The following is a 17,859-nucleotide window of genomic DNA, read 5'->3' on the forward strand; positions in this document are numbered from 1 at the left end:
ATGATTAAGTGAGTGAAGAATGTCTTCTCTAGTGGTTATGGTAGTATCTACGTGATGAGAATCAATAGTTTAATAAGTAATCGTGTTTCATTCACACATATTGACTACTATAATTGATGTCATCGGTACAAGGTGATCTACTATGTATAAAGCCAAGTGGTTTCGCGTGGGTATTAATAGTACTATCAAACCAAGTTTCTCGCAACAGTACCGTACTCGGCTTGCCAATGGTAGTGGATTGAAGGTATCCAGAATGATTCCCTAAAGCACCATGAAAGAAACAAGGTGGATGTCAGTGTTGAAGCCCTAGATGGACTAACCCATTGTTAAAGATACTGAGTAATGACAAATCAACTTTGAAAAGGGCAGAGTGAACTAGGGGAGCAAACATATAGTTCCAATTCACTGCAGTAGGGGATACGTCTTTAAAGAGTTTCTCTCAGACACTCAGACCTAGTCTAAGGATAATATGCATCGGCTATCAACTTCACAGTACCCTCTCTTTCTATTTAGAAACAGATCATCACCCTTCTTATGGTTTTGACAACATCCATCAACGTGTCTATTCAAAATTGCGCATCCAAATTGCCTGAAAACCCGAGAGAATTCAGCAAAACGCAGATAAAACAACATTATCAGTCTCAACCGCCTAACAAATAAATCATCATGGTATGGAATATGGAGGCTTTGTGGGCAGGTTTACTGCTCGTTACTATTTCAATAACAGCTTTCACCTTCCTCAAGCCAAATACCATATTTTCCAGAATTTTCAGACCGATGAGTTTTTCACTAAGTGTTCTCTTCTCGGGATTCCTCATCACCTCTTATAACGCCAAAGCAGATTCTACCCCTCGCGCCGATGTCCAGATGTTTTTCCAACTAAAGAGACTGTTCATGAGACAATTAGCCAAAGGATTTATATATGTCATCGTACATAACCCTGAGTGGATTCTTTACGCAATATTACTCTTGATTTTTATTTAGAGTTATTTTATGACTCGCAAAATAGAGATACTTCTTCCTCTCATACTTCGTCCTCCCAAGGAGAACGAACAAGCCATCGGAAATTCGTCTACTGCCATTTTTCGGTGCACTGGGTATTCTTGCTTATATTCATGTTTCGGCGTCGATAGTTGACCATTGGTTTTAGGGCAAGCAATACGGGGTTCCTTGACTGAGAAGTAGAGTGAAGGAGAGCATAGATGGGGTCAAATGTTTTCCTGGAGGGGACAATGAGATTTGGATGGCTCGATCCCATCTCGGTGTTCATCTAATCTGGTTATAGGATATGATTGGGATTAGCATACTTCTCTGTTGCTACAAGTTCTGCATACTAGAATCCATAATGTACTTCCTCTTTATTCATCAACCTACTACCACTAGTGGCTAGAATGATGTTTTTCGATTATTATTACAGCACAGTGATCTTTACAAATTATCAAGAATTAACTATATCTCAATTTGATGCAAAGTTTTTTTTAACACCATAGATCATAGCACAAAGAAAGTTTCATTTGAAAGGATTGCAGAGAATTAGCTCTTGTATATGCATATAGAAATTGTAAGAATTTTCTACTAATATCATTGCCTAGTATGTATACTAGTAAAGAAGAATCGGATTGGCTAGATTGTCTCTTTCGCACTAGAATTGCAACCCTTTTCTCTTATAGCATCGAGCTCTTCTGCAACTCGCGGTAGCAGGGGCGTGAATCAAAAGTTGAAGTGGAGGTAGGGATGAAGGAAAGGAATCAGGAAAGCTGACGAACGTCTTACGATTTTGCCGCGAGTTCATTGCCGATCTTATAAGTCATAACGCCAGAGGATACGAAGCAAAAGCAAACCACAAGCAGGTGAAATAATGATATATAGAAGAAAAGACGGATATATGATAGAAGCATTATTGCAAAAAAAATAAAAAAATACTGGTGCGACAGGAGGTGCTGGTTGGATGATCAGAAGATTCTCAATTTGGCAGATCTTGATTGTTTTCTTTTGTACTACTTGAACTCGGAACCTGTTTAAAAAATCGAAGAACACATCTAGGACCCCCTCGAGCCAATGCATGTACTGTTGGGAAGATCATGTAAGTTGCTGCTATTCAACAACAACGATTTGACAAACGACTTTGGGCCACTCCCAGCAGTAACAACATTTCCTTGGAGCAGCTGCCATCTGGGATCATCTACAGATACAAAAGAGGGTTGCTCGCCGGGTGGTGGTTAAGATGCTCAGACATCTCTTGATATCCATCAATTTGTCGTGTGTGAAAGTGGTGATGCAGTTGAGGGACAAGGCTCGGTCGATGATTATAAGGATGGACCTCCGTGGAGTAATCTTTTATGACACCAGTTAAAGGACATCAATCATTGAAATTAGACTCTATTGCAATATGCATCAATAATCATTGAAATGCCACTCATCGCTGGGACCTCGATGATGATTTCACATCTCATCAACGGCATTTCATTTGTAGGGCCATCTGTTCAAATTTCCATGATTACTACCAATGTGCATGCAAGCAGTCTTTTACAAACTGAAACGTATGAAATCATGATTCATGAAAGAAGATATGAGAGACTACTCGCAGATATGAATGTAAAGATGTGATAGAAAGGCTCTTTGCGTGGTGCCCAAAGTCACAGCATGAACGGAAGAGTTTGCACACCAAACAATGAGATCCTAAGAAACTAATCTGAAGGACCATTTGATCGTCAAATCTAAATTGAGAGATCGAAAAGCATTGGGATGTCGAGTCTGAACTGGCATTTCGAGAAATTTGAGTTTGTTGCGAGAATCATATCTTTCGTCATGTGTTGGGGTTAAATTAGGGGCTTGACAGACTGGAGAAATGGGGAAGCGACGCTATCTCGCTCCTAAACAACCTTCATCAGCAAGAGCTACTGAATTCGAGGAATTTGAACCACAAGAGCCATTGATGTGAAACAGAATCGTAGGGTAAAGAGGTATCTGATATATATACATATACACACACATATATATCCTCAATCTTGCGGTAAGTGAGCATGTAAGTGTACCTACCTCTTAATCAATAATGTGGGGTTTTATCATATTCACGTTATGCTATGTGCTGCACACTGTTCATTAATGATCGTCTCCAATTCCTAAACAGAACATCGACTTTCTTACCATCTGCCTCCCAATCAATTCCCTCTCTGTCCGCTCAAGCAAGACGAAATCAATACAGAAGTTGTACACGAATAATATAATGGATTCCGATTCTTCTACTCCCTCGATTTCGTATCCAATTATCGACTCCCACATCCACCTCTTCCCCGAGAGCGAGCTCGACACCCTTGCCTGGAACACGCCTTCAAATCCTTTATACAAACAACAGTCTCTCGACGAGTACACAGCTGCTACATCTTCTGCCTCTTCACTTGAAGGTTTCATCTTTCTCGAGACAGACCGCAAGAATGATTTGAAACGCGGGGAAGAAGATGGTTCGGGATGGGAAATGCCACTTAAGGAAGTGTCTTGGCTTAAACGAATAGCATTAGGTCGACCTCTTGAAGGAGAAGGACACACCGAGGAACATGCAAAGCTTTGTAAAGCGATCGTACCATGGGCGCCAGTACCAAGTGGAGAGAAGGCGTTGGAGAGATATGTAAAGGAGGTTGAGAAGGAGGCGGAAGGGAGTTGGGGGTTGGTAAAGGGGTTTAGGTATTTGGTACAGGATAAGGAAAAGGGGACTATGCTCACAGAAGGATTTATTGAGGGATTGAAGTGGCTGGGAAAGAAGGGATTTGTATTTGACTTGGGGGTCGATTTACATTCAGGCGGAAGATGGCAATTGGAGGAGGCGATCGAGATGATGGAGAAGGCCCACGAGGGAGTTGAGGATGGAGAAAAAGTCACGGTTATTATAAGTGAGTTGGATTATTTGACTTTTGTGCTACAATACTCGAGCAATGCTAATAACATTCCTTGAACAGATCACCTGTGCAAACCCGACTTCTCAATCTACAACACTCAGACCGATCCCTCTTTCCTTGCCTGGCGCACCGCCATGTTCAAACTCAGCAAGTACAGCAACACATACATGAAGCTCAGCGGCTGTTTTTCAGAAATGCCGGATTCTCTAAAGAAAGGCCCTGTAGATGATATCGTCATGGCACTTCAACCATATTTAGCAGTGATTCTTGCTACATTTGGTCCTTTCAGAACAATGTTTGGATCTGACTGGCCAGTTTGCACAATTGGGGTTGAAGATGCTTGGGGAAAATGGAGGGATGTGGTCATGAGGTTTTGCTACTTGGCTAGTTTGAGCAAGGAGGATCAGATTATGATTTGGAGTGGCACAGCAATTAAAGCGTATAAGATTGGAGAGGCGCTATGAGAGTTAGGTTCTGAATCTCAGGAAGGACGAGGCAAAAGGTAGCATATGGAGTAAAGGTCTAACTAAGCAAGCGAACATCATTCCATAGTTGGGATGATTGTATTTTGATTCTTCCAAATAAGTCTATAGATCATTCTAGGAACAGCGATATGGAATGATCCGTTGTCTTCTTAAAATCTATAAAGGGGTGTTGTGCAATGAACATATCATATCCACCTTCTTTTTCCAAATTACAGCTCCTATTTTGAATGTCACAAAGGCTCCATTCCGTCCACATTGAGTGACTCCGTGTCAGGATCATTTCCACTTCATATATCCATTTCGAAGGCTAATCGATGCCGCCGATAGCCTAGTCTCGTAAACCTTTACCCCGCCATAGCTCGCTTCGGGTTAACAAATCCCTAGTGGGGTCCTCGTTCATTGATACCCCGAATAAATATACACCTGGAGGAATCATTGCGACATTCAACCACATCAATAAAAACATACGTTTCCTATTCGAAATCTTCGAATCATCTTCTTAAACCCTCATCTTCTGCTCCCAACCCCAGAATTCAAATATCTCAATCCAAAATGTCACAACCTCCACCCCCCGGCGTCTACGTCCCCGTTCCTACTTTCTTCCTCCCCCGCTCTTCTGCCTCCTACTCATCAATCGCCTCCCCCCTAGATACCGAAACTCAAGCCGCGCATTCCCTCCACCTTGCTCGCTCGGGTATCAAGGGATTGGTCGTTTTGGGCAGTACGGGGGAGGCAGTGCATCTTTCAAACGCAGAGAGATATACGGTTTTGAGAGGATGCAGAGATGCGCTGGATAAAGAGGGATTTGGAGACGTGGGTATCATTGCTGGGACCGCGAGCCAGAATATTCAGGAGGTGGTGGAACAATTGGGAGAGGCGAAGAGGGCAGGCAGTGGATGGGGATTGGTGCTTGTGCCGGGATATTTTTCGGGTGCTAGCACACAGGAGGGAATTATCGCGGTGAGTTCTTCTTTCTGCTGGCTATTTGGAATGCGGAGATTTGATTACGGAGGAAATCATCATATGCATCCCGGTGAACAAATTACTAATTGAGACTCTTTGTTCCGCGCAAAATAGTGGTTCAATGCAGTTGCAGACCAAAGTCCCATCCCAGTAATGGTATACCATTATCCCGGCGTCTCGAATTCGGTGCGCGTCACGCCTCAAACTTTCACTGCCCTCGCTGCGCACCCTAATATCGTCGGGTGCAAATTGTCTCACGGAGATATTTCGTATCATGCGCAAATTGCTCTTTCGCCTCACATCGACCATGCGCATTTCCATACTTTTACGGGGTTGGGTCAGCAATTGTTGCCGGTGATGAGTATTGGATGCAAGGGAACTATTGATGGCAGTGCGGGATTCTTCCCCAAAAGTGTAGTGAGGCTTTATGAGTTGAGCGTTAAGGATAATGTGACAGCGGAGGAGAAGAAGGAGAGAGGATTGCTGCAGTGGAAGTTAAGTGGCGTGGAGGAGATTGTGGTGAAGTATGGGACGGTGGGTATTAAAGAATGCGTTTCTAGGATATTGGGCATGGGAGAGAAGGATGGAACGAGGTTGCCGCTTGTAGGGGGGATTCCTGGCGGAGATGCGGAGTGGGAGAAGTGGAGGGGAGTGATTGGGGAGTTGGAGGCGGTGGAAAAGAGTTTGTAGATTGGCTGTTGTGGTTTGTTGATGGGTTGGTTGTTTGCTTGCTTGCGATGCTATGATTTGTTTATAGGGAGGGGTCTCCGTGAGCATAGTTTGCGTGGATACTGATGTGTGTAAATAAATAAAACATCCAATCGTCTTGAATGAAAATAGAGCCGTGATCTCGCCATTCATCACCCACCAAGCATTCTCTTCACCACATGGGAATTAATCTATAACTCATTAATTTAAGAAAAGTCGGCACTCAGAATTTCATTCCTAGAGAAAGTTTTCATAGAAGATAATCTAAGACTCGCATCTAAACGCACAATCGCAAACCCAGCAAGTAGATCCTCGTTTCGTCCCCTTCTGCGATAAATACTGATATCATCACTTCGTGTTTCTAGTGCGGTAGATCCTTCCTTCCAGAGAAATTATCCGCCTGTCAAGAAATAAAGAGAGAGAGAGAGAGAGAGAGAGAGAGAAAAGGAACGAGGGGTTAGTAAACAAGGAAATCTTTACACAAATGAAAATCCATGCAACTCAGAGGTTGAAGCTTGCTTTCGGTTGTAGGCATCTCCTCTCGGAGCAGAGAAAATATGTAGTCTAGCATTGGGATAAAGCACATCTGTTAATCCGGAAAGCTAGATGGGTATAGCGGGAGCACTGGTAGTCGCTAGCTACATGGCTAGAGTCGAACGAACGGTGGGCGCAATATCGGAAGATTGGAGATTGTATAGACAGCTTTCTGCGCATAGAGAGGTCGAAAAACTATGCTGTTGCGGTCACGGTTGTGAATGTAGTGGTTGTGGTAATGACTGTAGTAATTTTGACTCTGGAAGCGTGAGAAAGAGATGGAGCAGTGATTTCTGTATTGCAAGACTTTGAAGTCGACTCGATGGGAGGTTTGATAAAAGCTCCTGTAGGGCTTGATTCCGATGCATTAGATGCTTGGAGGGAGGCTGGAGAATGGTTAGTTGGGGATGATGGTAGTAGATTGTCTGAATTTGATATTGCTGGTGTTGAATTTGGCGATTTTGAAAACGCCAGTAGGTTTGTAGATAAATATGCAGAAGAAAAAGAGGAAAACGAAGAAGGAAAAGAAGAGCCAGAACCAGAACCAGAACCAGAAAGGGAAACAGAGGTATGAGCAGAAGAACCCAGCACACTGTTTGAAGGGCAAACATACTCGCTATCGCATTTTTGACGTCTCTCGCGTCTTTCTTCAGACTTGCGCTTCTTGGTCCCAGCATTGAATGGGTACCTGAAGTATCTGATTAGCGAGAAGCTTTTGTGAAGGATATGAGTAGACTTACTGAACATTGGCGCAACTATTAGAATTTGGACATTTCTTGTAAAGTGAAAGTAAACCGGAATCTCCACAAATCTGTTGATCATTGCCAGAGCAAGGCATGGTACAGCCTCCTATGATACCAGGAACTGGATCTCTACCAGCGAGCATTTTATTATCACAGAAGCACTGGGTAGAATATTCCAACCCGGCGATACTGAAGCCTTTGCTGTTACAGAAATCAATACACTTTTCAACCGTCATGCCTGTATTATCTTGAAGCGAATCCCCCTGGAGAGTGCGAGGTTGACCTGGTGTATCAAAACCACATCCCATATATGCGAAACTCTTTGATTTCGTAACGTCAGTATAAGGCCACATTGGTGTACCAATCGTGGTGGTAGCACCGCATCCACTTTGTGGACTAGCATTTCCTGGGCCATTTTGTACTTCGTTGCAACCGGGGAGTTTGGGTAGAACGCCCGAAATTTTCTCGTGAACGGATGGGGGGACTCGACAACTGTTTGCTACCTCGTTGGTTGTCAGTTGGAAGACAGGGCACTTTTCTATGACTCCACTTTCATCGGTGCATTCATTGACGGCCCTTTGTAAGGTTGGCACATCCCATCCATTGACAAAGTCGCCGTGAAACCCATAGCCAGTTGGGTCTCCCATGGACCAGACGAATGGTTGTGAATTACCATACCACTAGAGAGTTGATTGTTAGCATCAGGGTCTGGTATGTAAAAGGAACACCTGAAGTTGTTTCATTTGTGTTGTAATAAATGAGAGACCTTGAGTGCTCGCATTCCCACGTTGAAATATAATAAGAAAACTAATAAACTTACTTTATCAGCAAAATCAGGAGTATTCCAGAGAATCTCGAAGAAAATAGAGACAAAACGCTTTGGATGGCTGGGAGGACAATTTCCACTATCTGAAAGACTTGGGTAGGCCATGTGGGATTTATGATCAGGAGAATCTAAATTCTTTCCATCCCAGCATGACGGGAAAAAGACTTGGGTTCGGAGTCCGTATGGACATGGGTAATTTGGAAATCCGTTTGTCTGGGGCTTATCAGTGCCGAGACAAACATAAGTGACTGCTTGTTGCTCTAGAGAGCTTGCATTATATGATCGCAGGAATGGATTTCCTGCAAGCATGCGGAAGCCTTCGGGGAAGGCCAAGAGACCTTTGGAATACTCAGGATCTAATGGATCGCTTCGCTGTCTAGGAACCTAGGGTTAGCAACAATTTAACGAAGATAGGAAATTGAAAGGCAGACACACAAGTAGTAAACTGTGACACCACCATTCTGACCGACAGAGATGAAACTGCCATTTTGAGCTCTGTAATACAAAGTTGGGGTCCAATAATTGGAAAGATCCTATCATTCGGTCAGTTGAAGATATAGGTATACCTTCATGTGTTGTGGAAACTCACCTTTGTGACAGTACAAGAAGTGCAAGTTGACGCTTGAGTAGAAGCATAGTTCATAGAGAAACCAAAGCCATTACCTCTGTAGAGTAAGAGGGTCAGTGTTATGTAGCAAGGTAAAGCTTAAAGAGAGACGAGAAGTTGAGTTGCACTGAACTTACCCCATAATGGTATGAACATGACCAGAGACACTACCCGGGGAGACAACTGGGTCAGATCTCTGGACCACAATCGGATTCTGACATGGTAGGCGCCAGAATGCCAACGCAGAATTGATGTTGATTGTAAGAAGGCACAAAGCCGACTGGAGGAAGGTGTTTGTTTGCATTCTGAATGTGTGAACTGCAAGAGATGAATGTAATGGGTTGATTTAAAGAGCGTGAGACCAGCTTCTGAGATCAAGAAGGCAATGAAGTTTGAAATGATTGAATTGAAAGGGAGTGTCACAGACACAGAGTTGTTGGAAAGGTCTGGATTGAAAAGCCCATCTAGACTTGGAGGTGTGAGAGGTATTTAAAAGAACTGCGAGTATAAAATACAGTCAGAAGCAAAAACGATACTAATCTATGTGCAACTAACCGAGCCAGTGACAGAAGAAATTTAGATATTAATCTTAGTGGAATGTATGAGTTTTCTTGGTGAATGATGGAAGTCATTCCACCTCTTGTCGTATTGTCTAAAGGATAGAAAAATGCACTTGGCATCATATTCATTGGTGCTTAGGTTTACTAGAAATTAAATTGTTCAATGTGATCTCAAAAAGGGGCCGATAAACAGCTCCCGTCAATATCAAGCTTCAACTCTGTTGGTTGAAGTGAAGTTCGAAAGTGATTTCTCCTCATTTCAGCAAGGATTTTATCGGGGAAATTCATCAAATATCAACAAAATAAATGAAGTTTTCGGGTGGCTCAAACTTCTCAACGGGAGCATGTTAAATTCCTAAGGCTACCTAGGTATGTATGCATCGATCCTGCTCTTGACGATAGATCTATATTGGTGATTTGACACTTCTCGAATCTTGGCAGGTAAAAATGCGACCCGCTGCAGCCATCCGATTTGTACCACATCAGAGTAGAGAGCTAATAATTATCACTTGATCTTGGAATTTAGAACTCATCAGATTGTGTCGGGTAGGACGATAGGGGAATCATCTATGGCAACCCAGTATCTATCACAAAATAGTCTAAGGCTCAACATAAGATGAATATATTCCGAGAACTGATTACCGAATGGTCGGTAGATTCCAAGATCTGAGTGTCTTTATTACTGATAGGTAAGTTTCGTCTTCTTAGGGTAGCTGAAGAGGTACAGGTAAAGTTTGAAATATTCAAAAACCATTCCTGGTCTCTCGTTGTACCCACAATACTCTAGTGACACCTTGTGATATCTCCTCGCCTATTACCTGCCTCACAGATATTTCGCATCTTCACATTAATACAGATAAGAATGCGATATTCCCATAGCTTGTTTCAATATCGTGTACCGCGGGCCCCTGCTGTCGGTAATGGATGTCACATCATTTGACATCCGTGGGGACGGTAGTCTGCCATTTACACTGAGTATCCAAGATCTTGCATGAGACGTATGCTGTGCAATCCCGTACGAGATCAAAATGCGTGCAGGCTTATCCATAGTTCAAGTTTTGAAGAGGTGTGATGTGGCATTGACATTGTGTCGGTATTGTAAGATGTTGTACAGTGACGGTGACGGTGACGGTGACGTCGAAGCCCGTGACGGAGAATGCATGCTGTGGTAGAATTTTAACCCGCTGCCGTACAACATAAATGTCTTTCCGCATGATTCGTGTATCATGACTTGGCACACCTTTGAGTATATGCGAGGTTACTAATTTATTGCCAGGTTGATGATAGGTACATAGTTTACACAACATAACGGGGTAAGAGGCTGATTCCTTCAATGAAAAAGGCCAAGTCTGGGGAAATGACCAAGGACTTTAACCGCGGTGGGGGGTCAGCCACCTAGTGCAACCTTAGCCGCTCTGGTGTTCTGTGTCCTTTTGTCCTTTTGATATTTCAACTTCGGACCGAATTAGACACAGAGAAGATCTCTCAGAAGAATCACTACCATTCGCCTAACACCTTCACCACTACCTCTTCAATCAAAAGATCAACAGGACGCAATGTGCCATACAATATATACAATTTGAAGACGTGGCAACTCAATGCCTGGACTTTCCCATGCGATTGGCTGTGAATTCTCCCTTGTCAAAATATCTTCACCTCACATATTTCGTCCATAGCTCCATGCTATCCGAGTGCAACTAACTCTACGGATTCCATTTATATCCCATGCCGTTCCAATGCAACTCCGTATTCTTTTCCTCCTATCACATCTGTCGTCCGATACGCAGCTGCAGAAAATCCATCAATCCATCTTCGGCATTGATGCTTTCCGTTTCTGCTTCTGATACATGGATCCGAAATCCATGACTGGACATACATTTCAATCAATTGAAAACAAAGAACTGGGGGATAAATCATTCTTCGACTTGCTTTGCACAATACTCGGCTCAAAAGATGCCTACACAGTGACGGCAGCCATAAAGACAATTATTCCTAATCTCTCCCACAGCCCTTGGGGTTATATTTTTGACCGCAAGAAGCAAGTTATCACCCCATCGGACATGCCAAGATTCCCAAGGATGGAAAGAATGCGTAATTGGTATAGCGGACCCCAGATTTTCCCCAGGTTTCAAGAAACACTGAAATCTTACAGCCGAGAAGAAACAAACCTCACCTCGTGGATATCTCACTGCTTTGCCGAGGAATATCGACGCTCCCTCATCCGCCATTGATTCATCAAAAAGGGCCGAATTTGAAACCAAGAAAATTGAAACTATTGATACCACGAAACTAGATCATGTCCTGCATTTTCTCTTCCTTCATCCTCCATGCATCATGATCTTCAGTCATTTTTCGTGCTCGGTCAGAATATGTGCCAGGCCGCAATTCTAACCAAAACTACCAGTTGTAGTCCGCAGAAGCGAGTTTGAAACGAATCGATTGCGATCGATCAAACAAGTAGTCTTTTGTATACTATGAAGCAGATCCGAGGGGTGAAAGAAACTTCAAAGCCAGAGAAGAATGTGAACACATGTTGAGAGTTAGAATGTTATTCGAAGGACTTCTCTAGTAAGTTGGAAGGTTCGAAACATACGTCGCGGTTGAACTGAATGAGGAGGGTGTCAACTCATAATCCATAATTTATAATCAGATATTATGTTTCCTAGGAAACTGTCTAGAATCTAGCTAGATATATCCAAGCACATGGAGACTTGAAAGAAATACAAATAAAATAAAATAAATAGTCATACAAAACGAGATGGGCGTGAACTGCGATACTACTACACTCACTCACTCACTCACCATCTACTAGACAATATATTGACACTACCCCTCACATCAGTCAAAAATGATTTCCTGTTCAGAATGCAGGAAATAAGAAGCGGCGCTACAAGAAAATCAAGACATCTGTAGAAAGAACAAGAAAACGAAAATGGTAATCATTTACCTTTTCCATAATACGAAATTACTGATTTTTTTTTTTTTTTGCATGGTTTTTTTGCATTTCGATTTGGATTTGATATATCCATTTCCCATTCCCATTTCCTTGCCTAAACTCCTGGTGTGTGTGAATATATGAATGCCTATATTTCTTCAATTCTCCTCTCCTTCTGTCTTTCTTCCTCTCTTCCCATTTCACTTTGGTCGCCTCCTTTCTCGGAGCTCTACCTCTATTCCCTTGCCTTCCATTGTATTTCAATCCGCAAGCATGTGATAAAGTTTCTCCCAACCTTCACAACTATTTAATCCTCATTGTACTTTCCACTATCCAACATACCCTTCGCACCCCTCCCACTTCTTCGTCCCCAAACTCTCAATCCCCACTCCGTAATGGTGAATCCCCAATGGCCCGCCACTAACACACCACTCACAACATTGACAACCTTAACCACAAACCTCAAGAACCCATCTCTACTTTCCTCTACTGTCAAAAGAAGCGGTTCAATATCATATTTGAAGAATATCCCGGGTACGCTGCGTTCGCCTACAATATGTTCTTGCGATGTTACAGCGTATTGATTTGTGCGTAGAAGGGTTGGAGACGAGGAGGGAGAAAATGTTGATGGTGAGAGGGAATAAAGAGTCGGAACCACTGAGAGGAAGTATTGGTATTTGTGGAAATGGTTGGGTGTGCCGGCGATCGTGCGGTCGAGGGGGTTGAGAAGGGAGGGGTAAAAAGGACCGAATGATAACTCGTTGATTATGTGAGAGAAATTGAATGCTATATATTATGTTAGTAATTAACCAAAACGTTCATACGCGAACAGGTAAAAGGAATACAAACCACTATGATCCAAATGATGCCCCATCTCCGGATATCCATGACCTCTTGCAGTGAGATGAAAGTCTCCCTGCACCTTATTAACCTCCAAACTGCCATAAACCCTACAACTATCACCCCCCTTAGGACCACCCTTAACTCTCGGGGTCTTTGCAAACTTCGCCCTCTTCTTCCCTCCTAACGTCACAATATCATGAACATGTTCCTCTCCAAATCCCTCCTCATGATATTCCTCTCCGGTAATCACTCTTCCATGTGCATCTTTACCCAATTGATGCATACCCTTTGCATCCACCCATTGGTTCCAATTCGTCGCATCTTCTTTGAGCATTATTCCAGCTAATATGCGATCACCAGCCGCATCTTGTACGTTAATATGGAGCTCGGAACATTTCATTTTGACGACCATGTCCATGTTTACTTGGAGGGAATGTCCAACACCCTTTTCAACTACGAAGGTGTGGGTTTCGTGGCCGGTCCACCAACGCATGAATTCGGAGACGAGTAGAGCGAAGGACACGAGCATCATGGCGACGGTCCATTTGCCGCCCCCAGAGGTTTGTGTTATGTATTGTGGTTTGGCTTTGGCTTTTGAGTGGGAGTCGAGTTAGCTAGTGATCTTCCAAATTGATTGTATGGATCAGAACGAAAGGGCAATTGAATGCAATTGTAGCCCAATCAAATGGTCGCAAGCAAAAAAGACACAGAAGCAAGACAATGAAACATACGAAAAGCATCAAAAGCCTTCACAATTCCCCCCTTCTCCCCAAACGACCCCTCATCCAACCCATGATCTGAAAATCCATTCATTTTGCCAGAGACTCGATTTCCTCGGCCTGCTCGTTGCAAATTCTCTTATTTTCCTTTGCGCATGCAATTCTCCAAATCAATGTCTCCCTCTGCAATATTCACATGTGCGATCCTCTCGAACCTCTCAATTCGATTCCCCAAACAAGTCTCCTTAAAGAACGAGAAACAAGCACGAAAATATGAGGCTAAGAATAAGAAGTGAACAGAACCTCAAGAACCAACACAATCCATCGAAAACTTCACACTTGAAATTCAAGAAAGCAAAAGAAGTCTCGAAATTTGGAGATATGGATTTCAGTGCTATGAAGATGTGCTCAGGCCTAGAATTGGCAGTTGAAAGCTGTCCTTGAAGTAGTCCGAGGATATACCGGTGCGATATGATTGGCCGATATGATTCGATGGTGCAAGGCTGACGAATTCATCGGTAGGGGTTCAGGGTTGGAGTTTTGTGGGCTCGTGCAGCGGGTTTTATGTAGTGTCAGTGGAAAGTGCATGAACATGAGGTGGGTGCGGTGTCTTGTAGTCAATTGATGTATGGATATATGGAAAGGATTATAAGACTTGGTGAACTGAAGAATTGGCGAAGGATCTACATGCATACGGAGACAGAGAGAGGGCGAGAAGGGTGTGGTAGTTGTACATATTGATAACACATTCGATCGAATCTAGGCTCAGATGATGAGAGGTAGCATGAGGTATCAAAGCTTAAGTGACTTGAGGTGAAGCTACGAATGAAATCTGCAAGATCGTCAGATCTGCAACCATAAGACTGTCCGCTCGCTCCTAAAAATTGGAAAGCATTCTCACTACTCCAGACAAGCAAGTACACATGTATAAATCGGTTGATTACTATAAAGGACATTCGTTTATTTTGGCATTTCATTACATTGGCTTCCTTCTTCCCTCCTTCATAAACTCCACCCCCAACTACTAGAAGCACTGCCATGCTTTATTAAGAACCCACCCCGAACCACCCCCAGCTTCTCTCTTCTCCCGTTCTTCCTCTCGTTCTCCTCAAACTATGCCATAGTCATAGTCCCTCTCCCAAAACCCAACCCGTGCCTTCGTCATAATATTAAAGTACTGATGTAAAAAACCTTAAGCTTTTTGCATAACATGATATGTGAGTCGTCCATCCCATTGTGCATTAAAGACCCCAATTCATTCGTAGAAAGAGTAGAAAAGAAACGCGCGCAAATAGAGAAAAAAAGAAAATACGAAAAATGATACCCCAGACAAATATACAGCATACAAGATTCCGTCCCATACCTTTCATGGTTCTGTGGAACCGCATCGTTCGTTGAATCTATTCAATCGCTTGCAAAGCCCCACCCCTCCATCATACCTCATGCCCCGGAAGACTCGCGAGGTCGACTCCATTGGAAAACTTCAACTACTTCCTCATTCATGCAAACTTTTAATTGGTAGCAGTCTTGGACCCCTTGACTGCCAGCCCAACACCCAGACCGACTCCCAATGCAATGGCCAGGATAATAATGATCGTAACCAACAAGCACCACCACTTGAGTCTGTTTCTACGACGGGCATGTTCATTCGCCTTGTCAATTTGAACATTTGCTTTATCGACATCTTCGGCGGTTTTGATGGCGTTTTGTTCGGTATGTTCGACGACTGGATCTTGAGCTTCGACTATTTGGGCCATATCGGCAAACATAGCTGCAAGATCGGTGAGAGTAGCTTCAATACGTTGGAGTTCGTTGTGACGAGCGCGAACAGCTCCGAGCACTGAAGATGCTTGTCCAGATCGATTGGATTTGAGCTGAATAATTTGTTAGCATAGGTTTCAGAGGCGTAATGTCAAATTTTGGGGGTATAAAATGGCAGGGGGACCCAAAATCGAAGTGAGATAAAACATACAGCAGTTTGGAAAACACCTTCCGAACCCCAATCCATCTGACTAGCTTCCTCGACCTCCGCCTCGGTAGCTTCAGGATTAACAATACGATACTGTCTACCAATTTGACGTCTATATTCGTTTCTATAGTTCAACTCCTCTTCCCTATACTGCTGCAACTGATTTTCGAATTCCGTCTTCAATTTCTTAGCTTGCGTACTCTTGATGTTCTTGGTCCCATCTTGAGTTTTGATCGCATCAGCTTCCAAATACTTGATCTGATCACGGATTTGAGTGTTTTTGAGCTGGGTTTGTGTTACAATATTTTCGAGGGAGGCGGTGGAGGAAGAATCGGGGGAAGAGAGGGCGCGTTGGTGGAGAGTGGCTATTTGAGAGATATTGGAGGAAAGTGAACGAATTTCGGATTTGGCAAAGTCAACGCGGTCGAGGAAAGCTTGTTGGGTAAGGACGTTGTTACTTGGAGGTGGAATGGCGCCGGGTGTACCGGAGGAATAGTTGGATCCTTGGGAGTAGTTTGACATTTCGTGGGAAAGCCCTGGCTGGCCTAAGTTGTTCTATCGTGAGGTTAGTATTTCTATATTCATTTTGCGCATCCATGTGATGATGAAGAGAGAATGGGTGTGAAATTGAATTTTGCTTACACCTCCATAACCGGCTTCAGCAGCGCCGGAATTTTGATATGGATTTCCACCAATATCTTGATATTGTTGAGTGTACGACATATTGATTGAATCGATTGATGCAAAATATCAATACTGTAATTGCAATTGTTTGCGATCAAAATGATAAGAAAGGATATCGGTAGATGGTGTGTGGGTATCGGAAGGAAGGAAGAAGGATTGGATTTGTTGTTGTTGTTGTAGTTGAGCGAAAGGTAAAAAAGACCCGGGGTCAAGATCGAATGACGTTAGGTGGAAATATGGCCTGGTTACTTTCTGTGGAAGAAGAAAAAAGCCGGGGAAAGCGAAATTAAAATCCAATCTTTATTTTGATCTCCAGGAAAATTTGAAGAAGAAACTGGTTTGTTTTTTTTAATCAATTTATAATTGCAGATGTGTATTTTATACGGGCAAATGGATCTGAGGTGAATGGAAATCGAATTCTGTTCCTCCAGTCAATCAAAAGCAAAGCGTGAGGTTAGGTGTGACTGTATGAGGTTGATTTAGGAGTGGAGTACGATATCGGTAATCGTATCAAATATCCCAACCACAACTTCGTTCATGGACGGTAGACTTAAGAATGGAATATCAAGAGAACTGGCGAGAAGTGCTTGAACGATCGCTTGAATGATTGATTGGTGTCTTCTTTCTTTATTATGTATGTAGTTCATGCCATTGCCGCAGTTGGGTTCAGAGATGGGATGTCGCTTTCACGCTTTCATTGTCTAAGCGAACGTTTGAAGGCTGTGTTATGTATGTATGTATGTATGTATGTATGTCTGGTCTGATCTGGCCTGGTCTGTCTGTCTGTCTGTACGTATGTATGTCTGTATGTATGCATGCATGCATGTACATGTACAGAGTAAGTGATGTGTCAATCAGGTCAATCAATATTGTATCTAGTGATGGAAATCCGATGCTTCTTGTTGCCTTCCTCTCACCATGTTCTTATAATAGAAGCGTGGCTACAGAATCACATAGCTTGTTTTGCCATCAATACCGAATAGTCACAAAGGCATCTAGAGAGATACACCGAGAATACCCACAACTACCATGTATTGAGAAATGCCGACGCACCTAGTGTCTATCGGCTCCATCTGAGACCGAATATCGACTTGCATCTGTACGCGTATTCGTCGTTGCTGCGCATTCCACTTTCGATGCCTATCCTGCTGAGCCTCACTGTCTCAACTGTGCAATATAATAATAAGCCTTTCCCTACATACACAATATGCCCATCTTCTCCTGATTCGCATTCACGCCACCAATAGTAGCTTTTGCACGGAACATTTTGCCATCTCGTATAATCATCATTTTGGAATAGTAGATGTCTGCTTGCCACCAATATAACGAGTTGCGGAACCCGCGTTGGGCTGACGGGAATTACTTGAGGTGCCTCGAAAGTGCTTTAAGA

At 43.1% G+C, this 17,859-nt stretch overlaps 5 protein-coding genes across 5 annotated transcripts; 2 read left to right on the forward strand and 3 right to left on the reverse strand.

Annotated features, from left to right (window-relative positions):
• The first annotated feature begins 2,945 nt into the window (after positions 1-2,945).
• BCIN_14g02450 (hypothetical protein) lies at positions 2,946-4,558 on the forward strand. The gene is made up of 3 exons (XM_024697099.1): positions 2,946-3,025; positions 3,131-3,887; positions 3,954-4,558. The coding sequence occupies exons 2-3, from the start codon at positions 3,227-3,229 to the stop codon at positions 4,355-4,357; spliced, it is 1,065 nt and encodes a 354-aa protein (XP_024552913.1). The 5' UTR covers positions 2,946-3,025; positions 3,131-3,226; the 3' UTR covers positions 4,358-4,558.
• A 288-nt stretch (positions 4,559-4,846) lies between these two features.
• Positions 4,847-6,175, forward strand: BCIN_14g02460 (hypothetical protein). The gene is made up of 2 exons (XM_024697100.1): positions 4,847-5,338; positions 5,456-6,175. The coding sequence occupies exons 1-2, from the start codon at positions 4,931-4,933 to the stop codon at positions 6,029-6,031; spliced, it is 984 nt and encodes a 327-aa protein (XP_024552914.1). The 5' UTR covers positions 4,847-4,930; the 3' UTR covers positions 6,032-6,175.
• A 191-nt stretch (positions 6,176-6,366) lies between these two features.
• On the reverse strand, positions 6,367-9,618 carry BCIN_14g02470 (hypothetical protein). The gene is made up of 8 exons (XM_024697101.1): positions 9,315-9,618; positions 8,897-9,257; positions 8,742-8,817; positions 8,588-8,685; positions 8,147-8,528; positions 7,324-8,006; positions 7,197-7,271; positions 6,367-6,969 (listed from the first exon to the last, which is right to left on the reverse strand). The coding sequence occupies exons 2-8, from the start codon at positions 9,061-9,063 to the stop codon at positions 6,951-6,953; spliced, it is 1,500 nt and encodes a 499-aa protein (XP_024552915.1). The 5' UTR covers positions 9,064-9,257; positions 9,315-9,618; the 3' UTR covers positions 6,367-6,950.
• Positions 9,619-12,318: 2,700 nt separating this feature from the next.
• On the reverse strand, positions 12,319-14,164 carry Bcerv41. The gene is made up of 3 exons (XM_001553130.2): positions 13,829-14,164; positions 13,104-13,688; positions 12,319-13,040 (listed from the first exon to the last, which is right to left on the reverse strand). The coding sequence occupies exons 1-3, from the start codon at positions 13,908-13,910 to the stop codon at positions 12,562-12,564; spliced, it is 1,146 nt and encodes a 381-aa protein (XP_001553180.1). The 5' UTR covers positions 13,911-14,164; the 3' UTR covers positions 12,319-12,561.
• A 589-nt stretch (positions 14,165-14,753) lies between these two features.
• Positions 14,754-17,019, reverse strand: BCIN_14g02490 (hypothetical protein). Its single transcript, XM_001553131.2, has 3 exons — positions 16,428-17,019; positions 15,789-16,340; positions 14,754-15,690 (listed from the first exon to the last, which is right to left on the reverse strand). Exons 1-3 carry the CDS (start codon positions 16,506-16,508, stop codon positions 15,328-15,330), a joined length of 996 nt encoding a protein of 331 aa, XP_001553181.1. The 5' UTR covers positions 16,509-17,019; the 3' UTR covers positions 14,754-15,327.
• Between the last annotated feature and the right edge of the window lie 840 nt (positions 17,020-17,859).

This window comes from Botrytis cinerea, chromosome 14, assembly GCF_000143535.2.
Source record: "Botrytis cinerea B05.10 chromosome 14, complete sequence".
Taxonomy (NCBI): domain Eukaryota; kingdom Fungi; phylum Ascomycota; class Leotiomycetes; order Helotiales; family Sclerotiniaceae; genus Botrytis; species Botrytis cinerea.